This window comes from Arvicola amphibius, chromosome 12 (genome assembly GCF_903992535.2).
Source record: "Arvicola amphibius chromosome 12, mArvAmp1.2, whole genome shotgun sequence".
Lineage (NCBI taxonomy): Eukaryota > Metazoa > Chordata > Mammalia > Rodentia > Cricetidae > Arvicola > Arvicola amphibius.
In genome coordinates this window covers 96,646,828-96,668,056 of record NC_052058.2, presented here as the reverse complement: position 1 = coordinate 96,668,056, position 21,229 = coordinate 96,646,828, and the positions used below count along the sequence as shown (strand labels likewise).

General features: G+C 35.9%; 1 protein-coding gene across 1 annotated transcript in view; it reads right to left on the bottom strand.

The window, feature by feature from the left end:
- Positions 1-21,229, bottom strand: part of Dpp10 (dipeptidyl peptidase like 10) — a 717,576-nt gene that overhangs the window by 57,003 nt on the left and 639,344 nt on the right. The window contains exons 11-13 of the mRNA XM_038349339.1: positions 15,814-15,937; positions 6,198-6,236; positions 1,933-2,040 (exon numbers count right to left, since the gene is read on the bottom strand). Of these exons, the coding sequence (XP_038205267.1) occupies positions 1,933-2,040; positions 6,198-6,236; positions 15,814-15,937 (271 nt within the window). The remainder of the gene's footprint in view (positions 1-1,932; positions 2,041-6,197; positions 6,237-15,813; positions 15,938-21,229) is intronic.

The window sequence follows — 21,229 nt, the reverse complement described above, 5'->3', positions numbered from 1 at the left end:
TATTTAGAACTAAATGCAATTGCATTACTCACAAGTATATAATTAAATCGTCCACTTTTCTACCTTAATAGCATACTAAGAAAATCAGTCTTCCTCTTCGCTGTAGAAATTACACATGTCCTAATTTTTTTTATTTAGGCCTTGATTAAAATTAACATCACATTTGTAGAGATTGATTAATAATGCAAACCCTAGGTAACACTGTTGTTCTGACACCAAATTTTGTGATTCCAAAGTAAAAATTTCTAGAATCAAATATGTACATAGATAATCGCAACTTCTCCATGTTTTGTTGGTATATGTTAATTATACATCAGGGGTTTCATTGTGACATTTTCAGTCACATACATCACATATTTGGTTCCATTCACTTCCACCTCACTCTCTTGTCTCCTCCCTCTACTGCTGACCCATGTCTTTTCCCATGCAGGCCCCCTTCGATGTCTTTGGATGCTCCAGTGAGCTTTATTAAGGTTGCATCAGCTTCAGAATATCACAAGAGATGAAGGATCTGAGAACTTAAATAAACCAAGTTTGTGAGGGATTTTATGCCACATTTATATTTAAATTTCATAAAAATAAGATACTTTTGGCTACATGCTTGAGAAGTTCTCATAATATTTCAATTTACTCACAATTATTTGTCATTATAAAGCTCTGTCTGTGTGAGTAGGATGTTTATTTTACTTCCAAAGATGCTTGTTTCCTCCTGAATGTTCATTATTGAAAATTATATTTAAATTGGCTCATTAATCTTGACATATTTAAATCAGCTATTAATAAACTTTCTGATTTTTAAAATAATTTAAACTTTTAAAATTCTTTTGAGATTTTGAAGGAATAACTTTTCTTTCTTCTTGGCTTCTGCATCATTGAGAACACATTAAAAATATTATTTTATATTTTAAAATCAGTGTTGATTTTCTAGTATATATGCACTATTTTTTGCATTATTTGATTTGATGGGGATCTCCTTGGCTTTGAATATTCAAATTGAGAATACCCTGGTCTACATAGTGAGTTCTAAGACACTCAGAGCTACATAGTGAGACCTTGTCTCACAATGACAAGAACAAAATTCTGGAATAGACACTGTTAACAGCAATGGCAAAATTCTGTGTCCCAGAGCTATAGCTCAGTTGGCAGAAAAACTTGTTTAACATACGTACATCTTGGGTTTGATCCCCAGAACTGCATAGACTGAGATGGTGGCATATGTCTATACTCCTGGCATCTGGTGGTGGAGTCAAAGATCATCATCTATCATAGAGTAAGGCCAAGGAGCCCCTGATCTATATGAGATATTGTCTAAATAAATAAATAATAAATAAATAAATAAATAAATAAATACTGTATGTCAAGGCTCTCAATTCACAGTACATACTGCTGACTAAATTTTATTGACATTGTGGTGATGCAGCTTGAATATATTTGTGATGTGTGTTGGTATCACCTTCCCAAAATATGTGTGATCCCCATGTGCTTAGCTTCATGGCACTCACTCTAGGCTCTGAAAGGCACAAGAATTGAACCTTTGGGTCTGGGAAGATGGCATAGTTGATACAGCTCTCATCACATCTTCATGAGGACATGAGTTTCAAACTCCAGAGCCCATGTAAAAGTCAGACTGGGTAACAAGCACCTGCAACCCCATCACTCCTGTGGTGAGATGGGAGGTAGAGACAGGAGAGCCTTTGCAAGCGCATGCACCAGCAGGCCTAGCAGAAGCAGAATTTAAATTAAGAGACCATGCTGCAAAGAAAGTGAAAGGAGAAAACTGGCACTAGAGCTTAGCTTTTGTCTTCCACAGGTGAGCAACTGGTCATGTGTGCACCAGCACACACACCAGCACACACAAAGTCAAATAAAAGGAAAGAGCATGGAGCCTTCACGGACAATAAAACTATACCAAAGAAAGATCCCAGAACCTACCTGGACCAGGAACATAGCTATGTGGTGGAATTCTCCTCGGCCACCTTGTTTGACAGGAACAGTCATGAAGAACTTGCTTCCATCTCTGGAAAACACAGGCTCCTCATTCTGTAATGGTGAAGAGCATGAAGAATCTCAGAACTTAGACAGGGGCACTTTCTACTCAGCATCAAACATAAGCTGCTGTTTGATTCTGAATTAGTTTGGGAAATAGAAAAGATGTTTAAAAATAAAAGGCATGGCATCTAGAATTTTTTAAAAAGTGAAATTGATGTCATATATGCATTAATATCAAAAGTGGAAAGAATAGGGAAGTTTCATTCATGGGGGAATGAAAATGATTAAAAAGTAGACTAGATACCTATGTCCATAAATACAGACAAGAAATATTATACCTTGACCTGAGTTTACACTCAGTAATTTATCTCTTAAACGCAAGAAAAGAGTAAACAAATTAAACATACCAGATTATCAAAATATTTTTAAAGCATAAAAAGTTTTTAAGAAGGATGTTTGTAAAATCTTTTACTGAGCAACTTTACTACCAGGAGATTCATTTCTGATAGTGCACACAATATTTGCTGAAAATATAAAAAATAGAATGCTACAAGTTAGGGAATTACAGAAGATTATTTACTCGAAATCCCCTGCCATTAATGTTCATTTCTCCTCACACACACTGCCAAAATGCTCATTCCCAGCTGTGAACCTCAGGTGAATTTTTAATTAAATTACAGCGACATACATGTATACAATTATTAAGGCTTTGAAAATCATTACATTAATCATCCACAAAGACACATATAGTGTTTTGTATGGTGCATGTGTTTGTGTGTGTGTGTATCTCTTCACGAAATATTATATATATTTCTTAGTGTATATATATATATATATTTATTAGTGTGTGCATATATATATATATGCACAAACGATACACTAAGAAAACTGACATCTGATAAAGCATCATATTTCTTTCTGCCTAATTAAAGAATGATTCTATATGTGATACGGTTTCCAATGTAAGATTTAAACATTTTAAAGTTTCACTATTTTAAATGATACTTATATGCCTATGTGACAGTTTCTGTGGAGACCCCTAGAGCTGGAGTTACAGTCAGTTGTGAGTCACCCAAGTGGGTGCAGGGATCCAAACTCAGTTCTTCTGCAAGAGCAATGCATGCTCTAACAATCAAACCATTCTGTGACCCTGTTTGAAGTGTCCTCCTGGTCTTGAAAAAGTCCTCACATTGCTACTGTGAACTTCTCCTCTCTCTTTTACTCTCCCTGGGCCTGAGTGTGCTCCCTCCTTCACCATGGCCTTCATTCTTTACTTATCCATGTCTAGCACTGCCTCCTATGTCTCTGTGTTGTAGCTGCTTTAGTGATTATCACCTTCTGCTCCCAACAGCTTTTTTCATTTAATTTTCTTTCTTGCACCACGTAACACCACTCACTACATGCACTGCACACGTGTGCATCTGTTTATAGTTGTGTGACTCGTGCATTACAGTCTTGAGTGATACATCCCCAGCACCTGGAATAGACACTGTTAACAGCAATGGCAATTTTCATTGTTCACTTTGTGGATATTCATGAAAAGATATGATAATGTATGGAATAAGTGGAAATCTCAGAAGTAACATATAGGTAAAAGTTGAGAAAGATCACGTGACTTAACCCATAACAAAAACAGAACACATGACTGGGTTCACCATGCACTTCCCTCTCTGTCTTCACATATGGAACATCCTTCACAATAGTGCTTCTGGGAAACACAACACTGGACCTGAACTCAACCGTGTAAACTTTCAGATGTGTTACACACTTACCATCCATCTTTAGGCCCTTGGAAGTTAGGACAACCACTTTCATTTCTTACGTTCTTTCAACTATCCTGAAAGTGACTGTGTGCTGCTGCTAAAGTCCTAATTTGTCACAGAAATGTGTTTCCACTCATCACCACACTCAGCTCTTCTATTTCATGAAATTCTAAAAATTCAGTAAGATTTCCATAGTTCTGCTGAAGGAAAAAAAATCAACTCTGACAGACCACCACATGCATTTTCTTACTGAATAATTGATAAATGGGTGTGTTGTTGTTAAGAAATGACTTCTATTAAGCATTCATGAATCTGGATTTGATATAGCCATGCCTGTTAAACTATTATGAATTTTTATGGATCTAAAAAAATTATAGAATAATATATGTAAAAGAGAGCAATTCAGAAATACTGATATCCATCAGGTTTTTTAATTTCTAATGACTACTTTTAGTGACTAATTAAACTGAATAAAAGCATTGTTGGTTATAAATTCAAATTTTTATTTACATTTTATCTTGCATAATAACAAGGTAAAATTATATTAATACACATATGCATATACAGGACACAATAGAATCTTCTTCTCTCTCCATGTGTACAGCTGTGTGTATAGCTACCTGGAATCTATTTCAAGCAAGTGAGAGCATGAATCTATCAATAGTCTTTCTACTTTCTCTTTTCCAGGCAATAAATATGGACAGCAGTGTTCTTGTGCTGAATACTGCAGAGGGTGTACATTTCAATGTGTAGCAATAGAAAACATCTTTTCTGTTGTCTTATCTTGCCAGAGGGATAGTAGACCTTATTACACAAAGATTTTAAAATAATTGTATTGGAAGATGTGATATGGTTAGGGTTTGAGCAGGAGGTTACATTAATAAGTGATTTATGATGAAGGTTATAATCTAGATATGCTATGGACCAAAAGCATTTGAGAGAATTTAGTTTCCAAAGAAAGGGGCATGTGAACACCCTCTATACTTGAGAGTAATGATAATAGGATGGAGAAGAAGATATTTAGGATTGCATGTTGTAGAACTGGGGTGACTTTCAATTTTAACTGTTGTGGATCATTCAAGGGTGTAGGTTATGCTGCAAAGGCCAGAAGGAACACACAAAGTCATTTGAGTTCTGGGAAGGAAAGGAAAGGTGAGGTTGACAGTGACATCCAAGAGTGTACTTCACAGCAGCCATTCAGCAAATCCATAGGCAAAGAGATTGGCAAGAGAATGAAAGGTTGGGTGTCTACCAACTTAAGAGGGAATGTGGTACCCACAGTCAGGACCTAGACAATGTCTGTGAGCTGATGAAGATCAAATGACAGGAATGCAAACTTTTAAAGTGCAATGATGAATTAGATACACTGGTGAAGGCAGCAAAGAGTCTTAAGAAGATCTTGTCAATAGCTAGATGGACAATTATTAATGAAAATAAAGGACTAGATGGACAAGAAATATACTCTCTCTTTACAAAAGGGTCTTCATGGTCGCCTTAATAGATTAGGAGATATAAAAGCTGAACTTGGTGCTTTGTAACTGGTAGAAACAAAAAACCAAGATGTATCTGTCATTTAAAACAATTTACAAGAATAACACGGAAAGAAAAAACAAACCCAAGCCAACCCAACCAGCTCACACTGCCCTTTGTGAAACCAGTGAGGAGTTACTGGTGAAAAGAAGTCAATTATACTGTGTCAACTATCTGTATTTCCTTCTGAATTTTCAAGGTGAAGCGGTGGAAGTGATAGAAGGTATATATTAAATGTTTGTAAAAAACTTTTTGTTTTTTGTAAGTGGTTATGGAGCCTAGGCTATTTTTCAATGTGCCATGTAGTCCAGGTTGGCCTTGAGCTAGAGGGCCCCCCCCCATCAGCTTTAGAAATACATGGAATACCACATCTGGCATCACAAATAAAGAAAAGGAATCACTTCTTAAAACTCAACCAAAGGGTTAAAATCTTATCATTGAAAAACTTGTCTTTGTCTATTCCATTTTTCTGTGTCCACACATGTATGTACTTATTTGTGGTATATATACATACACATGTGTGTAGAAGAACATGTGCTGTAGGTAAATGCTGCTGCATATATGAACATGTCAAGGGCTGAGGTTTATGTAGGGAGTCATCCTCATGACTCTTGGACACTTGTCATTGTGGCAGTCTCTCAGTCAAATCCATTGCAAGCTCTTCCTTGGACTAGTCTCATTAGACAGTTTGCTCTAGGGATTCTTTATCTCTGTCTTCCTTATAGATAGGCTACCTCATCTACATGGCATTTACATGGATTGTAGAAATATTTGCAATGAGAACTATTCTAATCTATGTACCATCTTCCTAGACTCATGAGATAACATTTTAGAGAAGGTTATATAACTAACATGTGAGGAAAATATTTGCAGTGGTGAGCAGGTGAACAGGGACACAGGCCACTTATACTGTACCTGTTTAGAGAGCCAGGTGTCGGACGTCATCTCATATTTCTGAAACAGAACAATTGACTCATGAAGCATCTAAGACCAATATGAACATCCATTCATGTAACTTTTCTTACACTCTTCTCTTCAGACCCTTCCCTCCCATGAACTCGAGAAATATTTCCAGAGATCCATCCCATTGGCAATACTGATTTGAACTGGATGAAAAGCAGAGACGCAGCATTTTGGTGAGGGCGGCTCCCAGGAACACATCACCTGGGTAGTAGAGGAGCAAAGTCCCTCTCCAGTTTGTTTTCTTACACCCTTCAGAATTCTGTGAGCCACCAGACCCTGTTTTTCTCACCTGTAGGTATCATCTGGAAACAAAATTTAGTCTCCAGCAGAACTGGGCAAACAGCCAGCGATAAAATTCAAAAAAGAAATTCTTTTAAAATCACTTTTAGTCATATCCCTTTTTCTTCATTAGTAGTCATTCAGTGTTAGAGAAAAATATCAAACCTAGGACATGCCAAATTTGATTTTCCTTTGAAATAGCTAGCAAAGGGTCACAGCCAAGATCATTGCAAGAGCCAAATTTGACCAATTAACCTCAAGTAGATAAAATATTTTAGAAATAATGTCTTTTTATCATTACATGAAGCTGTGTTTGTTGAAAGACACAAATATATGTTCAAAAAGGTGGTCAAACTAAAAACAACTAAATGCATTATGCATGGTTCTTACCTACATGAAGAAGGGATCACTTCAAATTGCTCATGCTATTTTCATAGTTTTATATTACTTGTTCATTCTAAATAGATTATTACATACTGTATAATTGATCCATCTCTTTTAACTTATTATTAAGTATGTGTATATGTTTTATCTGTGTGGAGGAATATACACATGAGTTCTCAGACATTGTCCTCATTGTCTCAGAGTTAAAAACATTGTCCTCAGAGTTAAAAGAAATATTCAGATCCTTCAAGCTTGCCTTATATGCAGTTGTGAGTCTTTTAACATGGGTGCTGGGAATTGAACTCTGGTCTTCAGAAAGAGCAACAAGTACTCGTATCCATTCAAACAAAATTACAGCCCCAATCACTTTATGTTTTCAAGTGTGGTTTTTCAGTGGTTCACTACCAATGGCTCGATGCACTCATCGGAAATATCTAAAGAAATGATTTTCTAATTCTCAGTGGGCACGGAAGTAACAGTCATTCTTTCTACCTAGAAAGATAAAGAATTCTGATAACAGCTGCTCATCCATATCCTCCCAGTTTTCTTAAGACTCCAATCAGAGCTAAACTCTCATTGCCATCATTTGTCATATAATTTAAATTTGTGGAAAATGAAACTTTTTAAGCTCAGACATAACATAAAATTACCAGTCTCTAAAATTTTAAATAAATGCACCGACAAACATGATGTGTGGCATTTTAACTTCTCCTTGTGATCACATAGTAAAAATACTTTGATTATCCTTGTATAAAAGAGGTAACAGGAGTCTCTGGTTAAGCTGGTTTCACCTCTCACATACCAGGCAATCCATGTTACTAAAGAACACCAACACCTCTATCCAGGAGTTTAAAACAACGAGGCTTTCCTTTGAGTAACAACCCATCTAGAACAGTTTCTCAAGTACACCAGGAAGTCCTGGTCAATTAATAACATAAACAGATGGAGCTTAATGGCTGGAATGATGTTAAAAAGATACAATGTAACATGAAGAGCATCACTGACATCCAATACATGACGATAGCTTCAACTATCCAATCCCCACACTTAAATTAGTCTTTGACAAATTGCTGCCTCTTTAATTCTTCTCTTGAAAATCCATTTAGGAAATGTGTTTCCAGAATGTTCACACGAAGTGGAATGTACAGATCAGGAGTGCTTAACTTCATGAGTTTTGACAATTTGATATATTCATGTATAATCAAGATAAGGAGCCCCAGGTTCTTCCATTTCTACAAACTTCTGCAGTGGTTCCAAAAAGTCATTCTTCTCATCTTTCCCCTACAGATTAGTTTGTTTGGTTATAGAAAGTCAGAGAATTAAACCATGTATCACTTGTTGGTGTGAGGTTTCTTTCATGCCACATTTTTGATGTTTATTCTTATGTTATTGTTTTGTTTTTAGAATTGTACAAGCATTCTATTTCTGATATTAGAAAAGAAATTATTTTAAAATGATCTCTCTCTCTCTCTCTCTCTCTCTCTCTCTCAATGTGTCTGTGTGTTCACTCCTGTGTGTATGACTTTAGGTGTGGATATGCCCTGGCACATGTTAGAAAGTCAAAGAACAATGCCAGGTATCAGTCTTTGCCTTCCATCTTGTTTAAGATAGGACTCTCGTTTGCTGCTGCCTATGCCAGACTACCTGGCCTGTGAACTGCCACAGGAGAAAGATGTTACAGGTGCCCACAGCTGAATCCAGCCGTATGTGACTTGTAGAGAATAGAACTCACGTCCTCATGTGGGCATAGCAAGCACTTTACCCACAGGGCTATCTCCCCAACCCATATGACTAATCCTTTTTTAAATTGCTAGGTGGAATTACACAAAATCAATAAATATGACTCATGTTTTAATCCATTCCCAGTTAATGGACTGTTTCTTACATGCAATCTCTGTTATTGTGAATAAAATTTTGCTGATGTTTTATTTTCCCTACAAATCCTTTAGTAAACGTATGATTTTACTTTTGTGCAAGTAAGTAATAGTCAAATGACTAAACAGGCATAAATGTAGGTATACTGTACTAAAAATAGTCTATTTATAGTTTTGTCTAATCTCAGTTGATCTTCAAAATATATCTTAATCGAATTGAATAATTTTCACTTTGACCTGCAAAGAACACAAATCTTAATGTTTTACATCTTTATCCACAAAATCTTTCTGTCTTTGTTTTGCTGCTTTAATTTAGTCATTCTCCAAGTATGTACTATTATCTCAGTAGGTTCCTAATCTACATTTCTCTAATACCAAATAAGGTCAGTTGTTTGTTTGTTTTTGTACTGGTACATTGGTTTGACTGTGGTATTTATTTGTGTAAGATGCATTTCAAAAAACAGTTTTATCATTCATGGTTTTGTTAGCCATTTACATAATAGTTCCTGAAGAGTTTGATTTTGACGAATCTCTATGTATTTTTTTCTGTGATTGGTTATTATTTGGCTTATTCAGTGTAGTAGAATTGTATTATTTCTCCTGCTGTTATGCTCAAATTCCTGACAAGAAGGAATTTAACTTAAGAAATAGTTCATTACAGATTACAGTCTGAGGGATATAATTTATTGTGGCTGACAAGGTATGGGGGCAGGAGTAGGGCACAGACTGGTCACATTTAGTGCACACTCAGGAGTCAGAGAATAAACAGGAAATGGAGTTGGCCTATAAATCCTCCACTTACTAAAAATTTCACACCCTTCGCAAACAGTGCCACCAAGTGGGGACAAAGAGTTCAGATACCTGAGCCCACAGGAATATTTCAGATTTAAACCACAACCTAACCATAAAAGCCAAAGGTCCTGCACAGATGTGCTGCAGACACCAAGAGACCATGGATGCAAGTTCTGACTACTATACCCAGCAAAACTTGCAGTCACCATGAATGGAGAAAACAAGATATTCCATGACAAAACCAGATTTAAATAATACCTATCCATAAACCACACTCTAAGTTGTAGTCCACACTTTCTTCTGGAAAGTTGACATTATCACCCTTTGGATTTAGAGTTGTAGTTGGCCTCAAATTAAAGTTAGGGCATTACTATGAAGTAGCTGTAAATAGTCCCTTCCGATTTGATACCACAGAGTAGGTATCACTGATACCATAAATGATGGTACATTTTCTGTAGAACATGCAATTCAACTGATAATTTGTCTCTCTCTGCCCCTCACCTCCCATCAAAGACTCCATAAATTTCTAGATATTTTTGCAATCAGGTTGTACAAATACATCTAACTTTCTTTTTCTGTAGGATTATTTTGAATTATATATATATATATATATATATATATACATATATATATATATTAGCTTCTCAGTAAATTTATTTTACATTTTTTATATTTAGCATGTGAATAAGAGAGGTGAAGGGAGTGTGTGTGTGTGTGTGTGTGTGTGTGTGTTTCTCCTTCCACCATATACAGAACCTGGGAAACTATACTTAGGTCTCCAAGTTTGATAGCAGATACCCTTACCCTCTAGACACCTTGCTGGTCACAATAATAAAATTGTAAACAGGCTTTTATTTTGTGGAAAACAAATCTGAGAGAATCTGGGTGTGGTGGTGCAACCTGTCACCCAACATTCAGCAAGAGGATCAAAAGTTCAGGGTCTTCCTCCACTACATGGTAAGGTCAGCAAAGAATACATAAAAACCTTTCTAAAAGGGGCTGGGATTGTGGGACCGAAGAAACTTTAACTTGACTATGTTGAAATTGGAATAGAACTCATTTTTAAAACAATATTAAGTCTTTCAATTCAAGAACATTTGTTTAGCATTTAAAATGTCTTTTATAATCCTGTGGCACTAAATGCTGAAATATTTAAATTTGCCCTTACACATTTAATATTTAAATATTTATCTTATATTAGCTTACCTCCATCTTAATATTATTAGAATATTCTATGTATTTTATTTCATTTTCTGAATTCTCTATTTTGAAAATAAGTTAAACATAAAGAAAATTTATGACCAGATTTTAAAAATCTATTCTTTATGCTTGTTTACCAATTACCTAAATTTTTTTGTTTGCTTTATTATTGATGTTCTCTTTTCTTCTAAATAATTCAAGAAGATTTCAAATATAAAAGCATTATTTTTAAATTATGGGTGCATGTGTGCATCTGTATAGATTCTTGGGTTTTATTTCCACAAAATTATCACCTGGAAATGAAGAGTTTCCCTTTTTAAGTTTTTTTTAAACTTCTTTGTATTCTTGGGGGCTTTGTTGTCAGGGAGCTGTTGGTGTAGGCTGTGTCAAAGTGCTGACAATGGACAGGCTGGGATCACAGAACTCAGAGCTGAGGCCGAACTGCTTGTCATCAAACTCATGTGAATGCATTTATCACTGTGTGAGGAAACGTGCACTTGAGTGGAGGCCCATGGAGACAAGAGGGTGGCTGATTTCCAGGAGCTGGAGTTTCAGGCAGTTCTGAGCTGCCAAGTGGGTCCTGGGAATCAAATCCAACCACGGCAGAAACTGTACACACTTAATTACTAAATGGTCTCATCAGCCCCTAATTTGAAAATTTGTGATGTTTCTTCTCATAGCTAGATCTGGTCCTTAGACTCCATGAGGTTTACAGACTGACCTTAAGCTTGTGATTCTCTCACCGCTGCCTCCTGAGTGCTGGGATTATAGGCATACTCTATGAATCTAGATGTCTTAAAATAATCTTATATCTCTGTGACAAAACCCATTACTCAACATGTATCATGTTCTATTTCCATTGCTAGAGTTGAGAGTTGGTATGTTTAAGGTTTTTTTTTGTTTTGTTTTTGTTTTGGAAATATATTTATGAGGAAAATTTAATTGCATCTAGATTGACATACTGGATTCTGAACGTTTTGTTGTTTTTGTTTTTCTTTTAGCATCATTAATAATTTCAGATGTTCTCCTGTATTCCAGGTTAGCTTTGATTTCCCATGCAGTTGAGTATGCCCTTGAACTTATTCCTGCGGCCACCACATCTGGTGTATGTGGTTCTGAGCACTGACCTCAGGGATTTGTGTAAGCTAGGAAAGCACTCTATCAGTTGAGCTATGCCACCAGTCCAACTTGAAATTCAAATCCTCCTGCCTCCGGCTCCAGCGACCTGGGAGTGGAGGTATGTCCCCATGCCCAGGTTATGGAAAGCTGAGGATGAAAATAGGGTGTGCTAATAAGCACCCGCTAACTGAGTTATAACCTCCATTCAGTGTTATTATTTTCCCCTGACTCATTTAATTTACAATAATGCCATCCAGATTCGACCATGTTGCTATTTATCTCTCCTTTAAAAGACTGAATAACAAATGATTGTATCATACCTTCTATTCATTTGTCTAATTATTCAGTAAACATCTATTTACTCACTGTGATTTTCAACTTTTGCTATTAACCTAATACAACCTTGAATCATCTGGAAAAAGATTCTAAATGGAGGGGATTTTGGTTTTTGTTTTGATTTTTTACATTGGGTTGGCTCGTAGGCATATTTGTGCGTGACTGTCTTAAGTTAATTGATGTGAGAAGACCCCCCACTGTGAGGAACACCATTCCCTAGGTAAGGGATCCTGAACTGTACCAGAGTGCAAAAATAGAACTGAGTGGAGAAGCAAGCAAGCCAGTATGCGTGCATTTATTCACTCTGCTGTGGACTATGGATGCACTGTGATGGGCTATATTAAATTCCGTGGCTGTGACTTGCACACAGTGATGAGCTATATATTGTAACCCAGCAGACATCTACAATTTTCCTTCCTGTTATCTTTGGAGATGAAGTTGTACTATGAACTGAACCTGTTCTCAAACTTATGATGCTCCGGATGCCATGTTCTAAGTATTGGATTATAGGCATGTTCTGTAACACACACCCAGACAGGAGTATGCTTGAATTTAGCTTTTTTCTTTTCTTTTCCAAATATTTGATGATACCACATGTTTCTAATTTAAATCCTTTATTGATAAATGGGGGACTCTTTGCTTTATCTATTTTTTATACTTACATTCACTTTATATGCATGTGTGTATGCCTGTTTGTCTGTATGGGGGCCATGAGTGAACAGGTACCTACAGAGGATAAAAGTGTTTGCTGAATTCCCTGGAGCTGGAGTTTCAGGTAGATACCCAGCAGCCTGACAGGGGTACCTACAACTGAACTGGGGTCATCTGCAGGAGCAGCAAGCACCCTTAGCCTCTGAGCCATCTCTTTAGCTCTTCTTTGCTCCATTTATATTTGAGGCTTGTAAACAGTCCTTTAGCACTCAAAATGTGCTTTGGGACTAAAGATTGCTTAGCAATTAAAGGCTAAGGCTTATAACTATCAAGAAAATCTTGTTGTTGGATGAGATATTTTTAACCTATTTTTTCATTGAAATATTGTGTACATTTACTGATATATATATATATATATATATATATATATATATATATATATATATACACACACACACTCTGCCTTTGGCACTCCTATATATACATATGTGATATAGGAGTGCCAAGGGCACTGACTGTAAATAACTGTATCTTCTTCTTCACTAGTGATTCTAGCTTGTTATGAATTTTGAATCATACATATATTTGAATCATACATATATTTCTTCCTGATTAGTCAACAATGATTCTTGACCAAGAGATTATTAATCACTGATCTAATCCCATTGCTCTAGTTCGATCAACTAAAATACATGTTTCCTATGTGGTTATGTAATCCATCCCCTTTAAGAAAACTCAAACTTGAAGAAGTTTGACAATGAGGGCAAATCAGTTTGAATTCTGTCATTCTGTTCTCCTCTGTTTTATGCTGTATCCGATAAAATGTAGACAAGTCTCATAATTATGTTCCCTTATATTAGTGTTGTCTTCTCTGATGATGCCTTCAATATTTTTCTCTAAATCTTTTATTTGTAACACCTTGATTATGAGTTGTCTAATTATTGTTTATATTGGTTTGGATTTAGCAAATTCTTGGACACATTGGAAACACCTATAATAGAGCAATGTTATATCATTATATTTTCAATTTTTTTAATAAAATATCTTCATCCTAGAATTTTCTACATATAATTTCACGTGTATAACAATTTACAGTGTTATATATGCAATTAAGGTTTTCATGTAATTGAGTTAAGAAGAAAAGCAGATGTCAATTCTTTATGCTCTAGACTCTGGATATTCTGTGACCAACTGCTTCAAACACTCAAAAGATCAGCTATATATTGTAATTGTATTTTTTTCTCAGGAATTCAGACTTGCTTTTAATTCTTCTTTTTCATTATTCAGTGTTTAATGGGATGAGGCTCATCCAGTTAATTTTTCTCCTCAAATGCTGCACTTTTTCACTGAAAGTTTCATCTGTTGTTCACAAAGCATTTTGTGAAGTATCTTTCTAATAGCTGACAAAAACCCTGCGGGCCTTAATACTGTTATACTTTGTATGCTCCCACAGACTAGTCTGGAGGTAGAAAACTGGGTCATAATTCTTCAAATTATAGAGTATTTAACTTTCACAAATCTGTATGGTGGAAAATCATCTATTGAGCTTTTCATTTTCCCTTTTAAAAGTAAATTTCCTTCAAAATGAAAGCAATGTTTGCACAGAGTCAAAGACTAGAAAGATTTCTTATAGATCTGTGTTGTTTCCTAGAAATCCCTGCTTCTGGAGTGGAGCTTGCTAGATGAGAATGTGATTCTCGCTGGTCACATGGTTGAGTGAGACAGTCCTAATTTGCATATTTCCCACATCTTTGCCTCTTGCTCTCCACCCTCTCACTGAAGATGGTGTTCACCAGGAGAGCACGTACCTAGTATTCCCTGTTCCTCCTATTAGCCCATGTCTGAAAACAGTGTGTTATAAAATTTTAGTGGTTTACTGAGCAAAGTATAACTAGCAATGCTTGATCATTTCCAAAGCAGAAATTTGCAAATTTTCTTATTAAATAATCTGAGAATCCTTTATAACCTATCAAGAATATAATATAAAAATTTTAAGTATTGATCCCTGTTCTTTACCAAGAGCCTTAAATATGATGCCCATTTGATTTATTGTAGAGTTTAGAAAATTAGTTTTGGAAATTGAAATTCAACTCACTGTTACAATATTGTGGAACAATAGCTACTTTTTCTGCTTTTATTTATCATAGGGAAGGAAATACAACCACAGAGCTAATGTGAGCTATATGGAACCTTGGACATCTCTAAGGAAAATTGGAAGAATATATCTAATAATGTCAAGGGAAAGACAAAATATGCAAAAAATTTCTCAGTTGCAAAAAGCTCCACATGGTTTAGACTGTCTTTGTGTTGCTGTATTCATTTCATTAAGAGGAGAGTGTGTTCTCCTTTGCTTATTCTTGATGCCACTCTCTTAAAAAATGGAATATATAAGGGAATAGATTATAGTGTGTACTTTTATTTACTTCTTATTGTTGGAAGTGTATGTGTCTGGTATGTGTGTATGTGTATGTGTGTGGGGGGGGGGCGCGCATGCATATTCCATATCTGTGTGTGCACAAGCATGTGGAAGCCAGGATTAATGTTAAGTCTCTTATTTGTTCTCAGTGTTACCTACTGAGGCAGGTTCTCTTGCTGAACTTTGAGCTTAGCAATTCATCAAGTCTAGCTAATCAACCTGCTTTTGTAATCCCCTGTCTTCACCCCCCAAATGCTAGGAATACAAGGGGCTAACCACACTTGTCTGAATTTTACTTAGGGGCTCAGATACTCAAAACTATGTGGAAAGCACCTCATTCTCTAAGACAGCTCCCCAACCACAAAAGTATAGACATTTAGGATTTATTCCTTTTGCTACTATTGTTGTAAATAAAATATTGAAATTCCTATATGAAACCCTAACCATACCTGACTTCCATAGCAATGACTCCTAACCACGTTACCTTATACAAAACATGGAAATAATTTAAACTCACCCTACTGCATGCCCCGGTAGTAGACTCACAGACCGTGAGGATGGAGATGTTCTGAGGCCGATTCAACCACCTGACCACTGTCCTGGTGTTGCTCACCCATTTAACCATGGTGATGTAATATTCTCTAGTTTGAAAAAAGTAAAATTTATATTTAGAGCCTGACAATCAGTTGAATACTGACAAAGATCCATATTTAGAGCCTGACAATCAGTTGAATACTGACAAAAATCCATGTGGTGTTTTATATGCAATAACTGAAACAGAAGAATGTTGTATTCTGTTTACATATTTAAACATATATATTCTTGTTTAAATATTCACAGACCCAAATTTAAATAAATGTATATGTATATATGCAGATACACGTATATATGAAGAAATATACAGATGATATGAGAAAACATTTCAGAATGAATTATTTCCCAGAAAAGCAATTTTTGGAACAACAGAAAACAACAAATACTTGACTTTTCTGACCAATGTTTATTGATTGGGACTAGTATATAAAAAGCAGGTATATAATTTTAACACTATGCTAAACTTTTTGTTGGAAGAAGAGCAGATAGCCAATAAAAATGGAAAACTTAGCCTTGACTTAATGGTTATGTCTTATGCACAACCTTCATGTTTTATCTTATATATGAAGTCTTCAGCTACAGGGATTATATGTATATGATATTATGTATATGGTATATATGATGTTTAATCTTCTTGTCAACTTGACTATACTTTAGAATCAGCTAGAAGTCATCACTGACATGTCATTCTGAAGAGGCTTAATTGAGGAGAATGAGCCAATTGGAAAGTGGGTGGCACCGCTGCGTGAATTGCAGGATGAATAAAAGGAAAAAGTGAGGTGAGCACAGCCATCCAGCTCTTTCTACTTCCTGACTCTGGATGCCCTGAGGCCAGCATCTTCATGCTCCCCCTGACACACCTGCCATGATGGATTGTGCTCTTAAACTGTGAGCCCCAATAAACTCTTCCTTTCTTTGATTGTTTTTTAATCAGGTATTTTATCATAACAACAAGAAAAGTAAATAACACTATGGAGCTTGTTTGAGTCATTTGTTGATTACAAAATGGTTCCAATCTTTCAGTCATTTTTTTATAATATTGTTCCTCACCTTGTCTCAAAGAGTTAAACATAAAAAGGGGAAATCAAACAGAAGCATCTGAATAGATATTAAATTTTTACCATACAAAGAATGTTAATTACTGTGTGTATAATTTACTCAAAGAGATGGGCAATTGTTATAAATATGTAATACAAATTTTATTTACAACATATTTTGATTTTATGCTTAGAAATTAATATAATGTATTGCAAAACTCTGAGCTCCCACACCTTAAAAACCAGCCATCATGGTCTGGTTTGTGATGAAAAGGAAAAAGCAGCAACCTTTCTAGATATGTTCCCAATTGCATAACAGTGGAGTCGCATTAGAAACAACTGAAAAGTGCCATCTGTGCTTGTGTTAAAACTTGTGTTTAAAGAATGCTGAGCCAACTCAGCAATTAAGAGCACTTGCAGCATTATTCTGAAGAGAATTTCAGCACCCAGCTCCCTCATGGGACAGCTTCTAACCTCCTGTAACTCCAACTCTGGGATCCAATGTCCTCTTCTGACCCCTGAGGGCACTGCACTCACATGACATATAAACACATGCTCGCGCAAACACACATACACAAATGAATAAAATTAAGTCTTTAGAAAAGCAAAATATTTGTGAGAGTTAGTGAAAAGTATCATTTATAGATGTAAAAACATGAAAGAACAAATATTTTGTCATTGGACAACCCTACGCTAGAAATTAAGCTCCATGAATCTCACATTTTTTGCATGTGTTTATGAATGGCTACACTTCCCTCTAAAAATATCTGTTAGCCTGTCAAAATGAAGATGTCAGTAGAAGGACAAGTATAATTGGCCATGGAGTAATGTCAGACATTGTTTCCTGAGCCTATTCAAAACATCTGGAAGTTTTTATAATCAGCTGATCCCTACTTACCAGTTGCTAGTCAGCTCTGAGATACACCAACACCATGTGCCAAAAGCAATTAACAGGGCAACCTTGAATCACATGCACAGTGATTTGGCTATACTCTTTGACCAAGTCACTGGGCCAGGGGCTCCAAAAGGAAGAGTGTTATGTTCTACTTTCAACACTCTTTCCAAGAAACTTATTTTGAATATGCAATATTTGGCATTATGACCACTAAACTATCTAAAGGGTCTAGAGAGGTGACTTGGGCATGTGTGTGTATGTGTATATAATACTTGTCACACAAGCACAGAAAGGGAATTCAAATCATTTACACTGTCACATACAAACATTGGAACATACAGAAACACCCAACCAGAAGATGTAAACATGAAATTTTATAGATTTTATGAGATTAAGCTTTGAGTAAAAGGAATTATGTGCCCCATAAACAAACAAGAAAAAGAAAGGCTAAATTGTCATAAGAGATATTCCTGAATGACAGCTACAAATGCCTCCAGTTCTACTAAAACTCATATGACTTTTGTAAAGACTTACAAATCTTGCCACAAATTACAGAAAAATTAACATGAACATTGGAAGTAATTATCAACGAGTATACAAATCAAAGTATCCAAGACTTTGAGGGGAAAACCCTTCACTGGCGAACCGATTTTAAGCCTACATAAAAATTGGTTTCAATTTCCTGACCTAGACAATAGGGAGCAAATTAAGATGTGAAAGTAGATGAACACCTTCTAAAGTAAATAATAAAACACAAGAATTTAAATATTTATTTAAAGTGCCCTTAGAAAAATCTTTGCTATCCCTTCACAGAAGATAAAATTTACTATTACATAAAGTGGTCTATAGTGACTTCCAAGAAAGATTTAATATTTGAAAAACAATTTAATCCTAACAGCACATTGTTGGTAACTAGGGTTTTATAGTGGATGTATTAGATAAAGATAAATATTACTATTTTGTAGATAAACACTTCTATTTTTTAAAAAAATGATTTGCTTATTTCATCCATGTTAGCCATTCATACAAAATTTAATCTAATATGATGTACCTTAATATTCATCTTATTTATATATAAACATCACTTTTTCCTTGGTGTCTAAAATCAGAAAAATGACAACTATTTTTTAAAACAAATTTGCATAGTTTTAAAAGAAATGTTTTCCAAGTATTGGAAATTTCCACTATGTTGCTGCATGTACATAACATGGAAATTAGAGTAGAGACTGACACTTAGGCATCGAGGAAACACGGTTAGATTAGCTGAATCTCTTCCAATGATTCTGCACTTTATTGACCTTGAAGTCCCTGGTTTTCATCTCACTTGGATTCCTATCACACACTCTGTTAGTTCTTAAGCATAGACTGAGTCACAGAGCAAAGACAAGAGGGTCAAAGGGACACCATTCTAGTAATGGTGACTTTCTATCACAGCATGTCCTGGCTTAGGAGATGCAACTGTCCACACGGTCTGTGAAGAGGAGTCCCAGAACCCTCTAAAGATGGTTATGTTGGTAATCAGACCTCTGTTATCTGTCTTTCATACTGTTTGTCTGTCTGCCCTCCCTCTCTCCCTTCCTCCCTTCTTTCCTCCCTTCCTTTCTGCATATAAGTATGTGGATGTTTAAAAATATGTATACATATGATGGTGGACAGGATTCAATCCCCATTGTACTCCTTAGTCACTCTACATACTTTTTTCCTTTTTCTTTTTCTTTTTTGCCACAGGGTCTCTAAATAGCCTAGGGGATCACCAATTTAATCATATTGCCCAGCAAGCCACAGAGATCTGCATTTTTCAGCAATACCAGTGCTAAGATTAGAAGTATGGACCACCCTGCTTGTATTTTTTTTTAAAAAAATCTGAGTTCTGGAGAATCAAATTCAGTACATGCACTTTCTTGACTGAGCTATCTCCCTAGCTTCTGACTTGTGTTGCCATTGGTTTACTGTGTAACCACTGTTGTGTCTTCCTGATAGCTGTCAACCTATATATGCTGTTCTCTTTGAGGGTGCCCAAGAATTATACCCTAACTGCACTATAGTGGCCCTCTTACAGTCTCAGAATAATGTCCTCCTAAGACTTAATGTTGATGTTATGAATCACTCAAATGAAAGGCCCTTTCAGTCATTTCCATGGAAAAGGAAACATGAATGAGTTAGACTTTCCAAAAAGTCCTGCTACTTCTTGGAACACTAAGGAATTCAGAGTAGACATATGCCAAGGAAGAGACAGCACAGCACCATCAAGCCCAGGTGACAGAAGCAGTCCCAGAGTCATGTCAGTGATAATAGAAAATCTTTAATAAGCAAATTCATGCTAAAAGACACTGAGTGATGAGACCCATGCAGATGATGCAGGGCCAACAACCCAGCTCAGTGTGTGGAGGTACTCGATGACAACTCTGGCAACAAAAGTTCAATTCTTAGGGCTCACATGGTAGAAGACAGAACCAGCTCCAACAAGCTGTCCCCAGACCTTTCCATACATCTCCACACATGTGTGTTCAAAGAACAAAAATTAAAAAAGACAGTGCATCTTTTTTTCCAATAAATGTGATAGATATTGGTGTCTTAATGACTCATTATAAAGAATATTCTTACTAGCTTTAGAGCAATACTTTGAACTTCCTACCTAAGTTTTCTAGAAAAAGCATTCAGTGTTTGTAATACTTTAATAGTACGAGCATCTGGAAAACACCACTACTTCTCCATATGATATGAACCATATCACCTCCCATTGGGTCTGGTTCTTGGATACTGGAAGGGAACTGGGCCATTTTTTTTACATCCTTTTGAGTTGTATTCTATCCAGAATCAGTATAATTGTACTTTAAATAAGGAATAATAGTAGATTGTGTACAAAATAATTGATGTTGAAGACATCCTTTATGCATGGTCTATGTACATCTGCTGACACGACATGAATAAGTAAAAGTTAATAAATAAAATGAAGAGGGGGAATGAAGGCAGATTCCAGAGGAAAAAAATGGCCATCCCCAAGTTATCAAACATGTTTTTAAAAATAATTTATTTTCAATTGTTTTCTAGAATTTAATACATCAGTGCAATAAATTTTCATCAGATCTGCCCCTTGCATCCCAACTCCCACTCTGCTATGCACACCCACATAGTACTCTCAAATCTGTGTTTTCTACTTCTCTCTATATATGCATATAAATACAGACACACACACACACACACACACACACACACCACTGAACCCCAGCTGATGTTACCTGCATACATATGGGTATAGTGCTGACCACTTAGCTATGGGCAAACTATCTTTGCATTTTCTCCTGAAAAAAAAAAATTCTTCTTTAACAGACATAGGCTGCCCAGAGCTCAACTACAGATGGAGCCTTGCGTGTCCTTCCCTCATTCATGCTGCAATGCTGACAGGT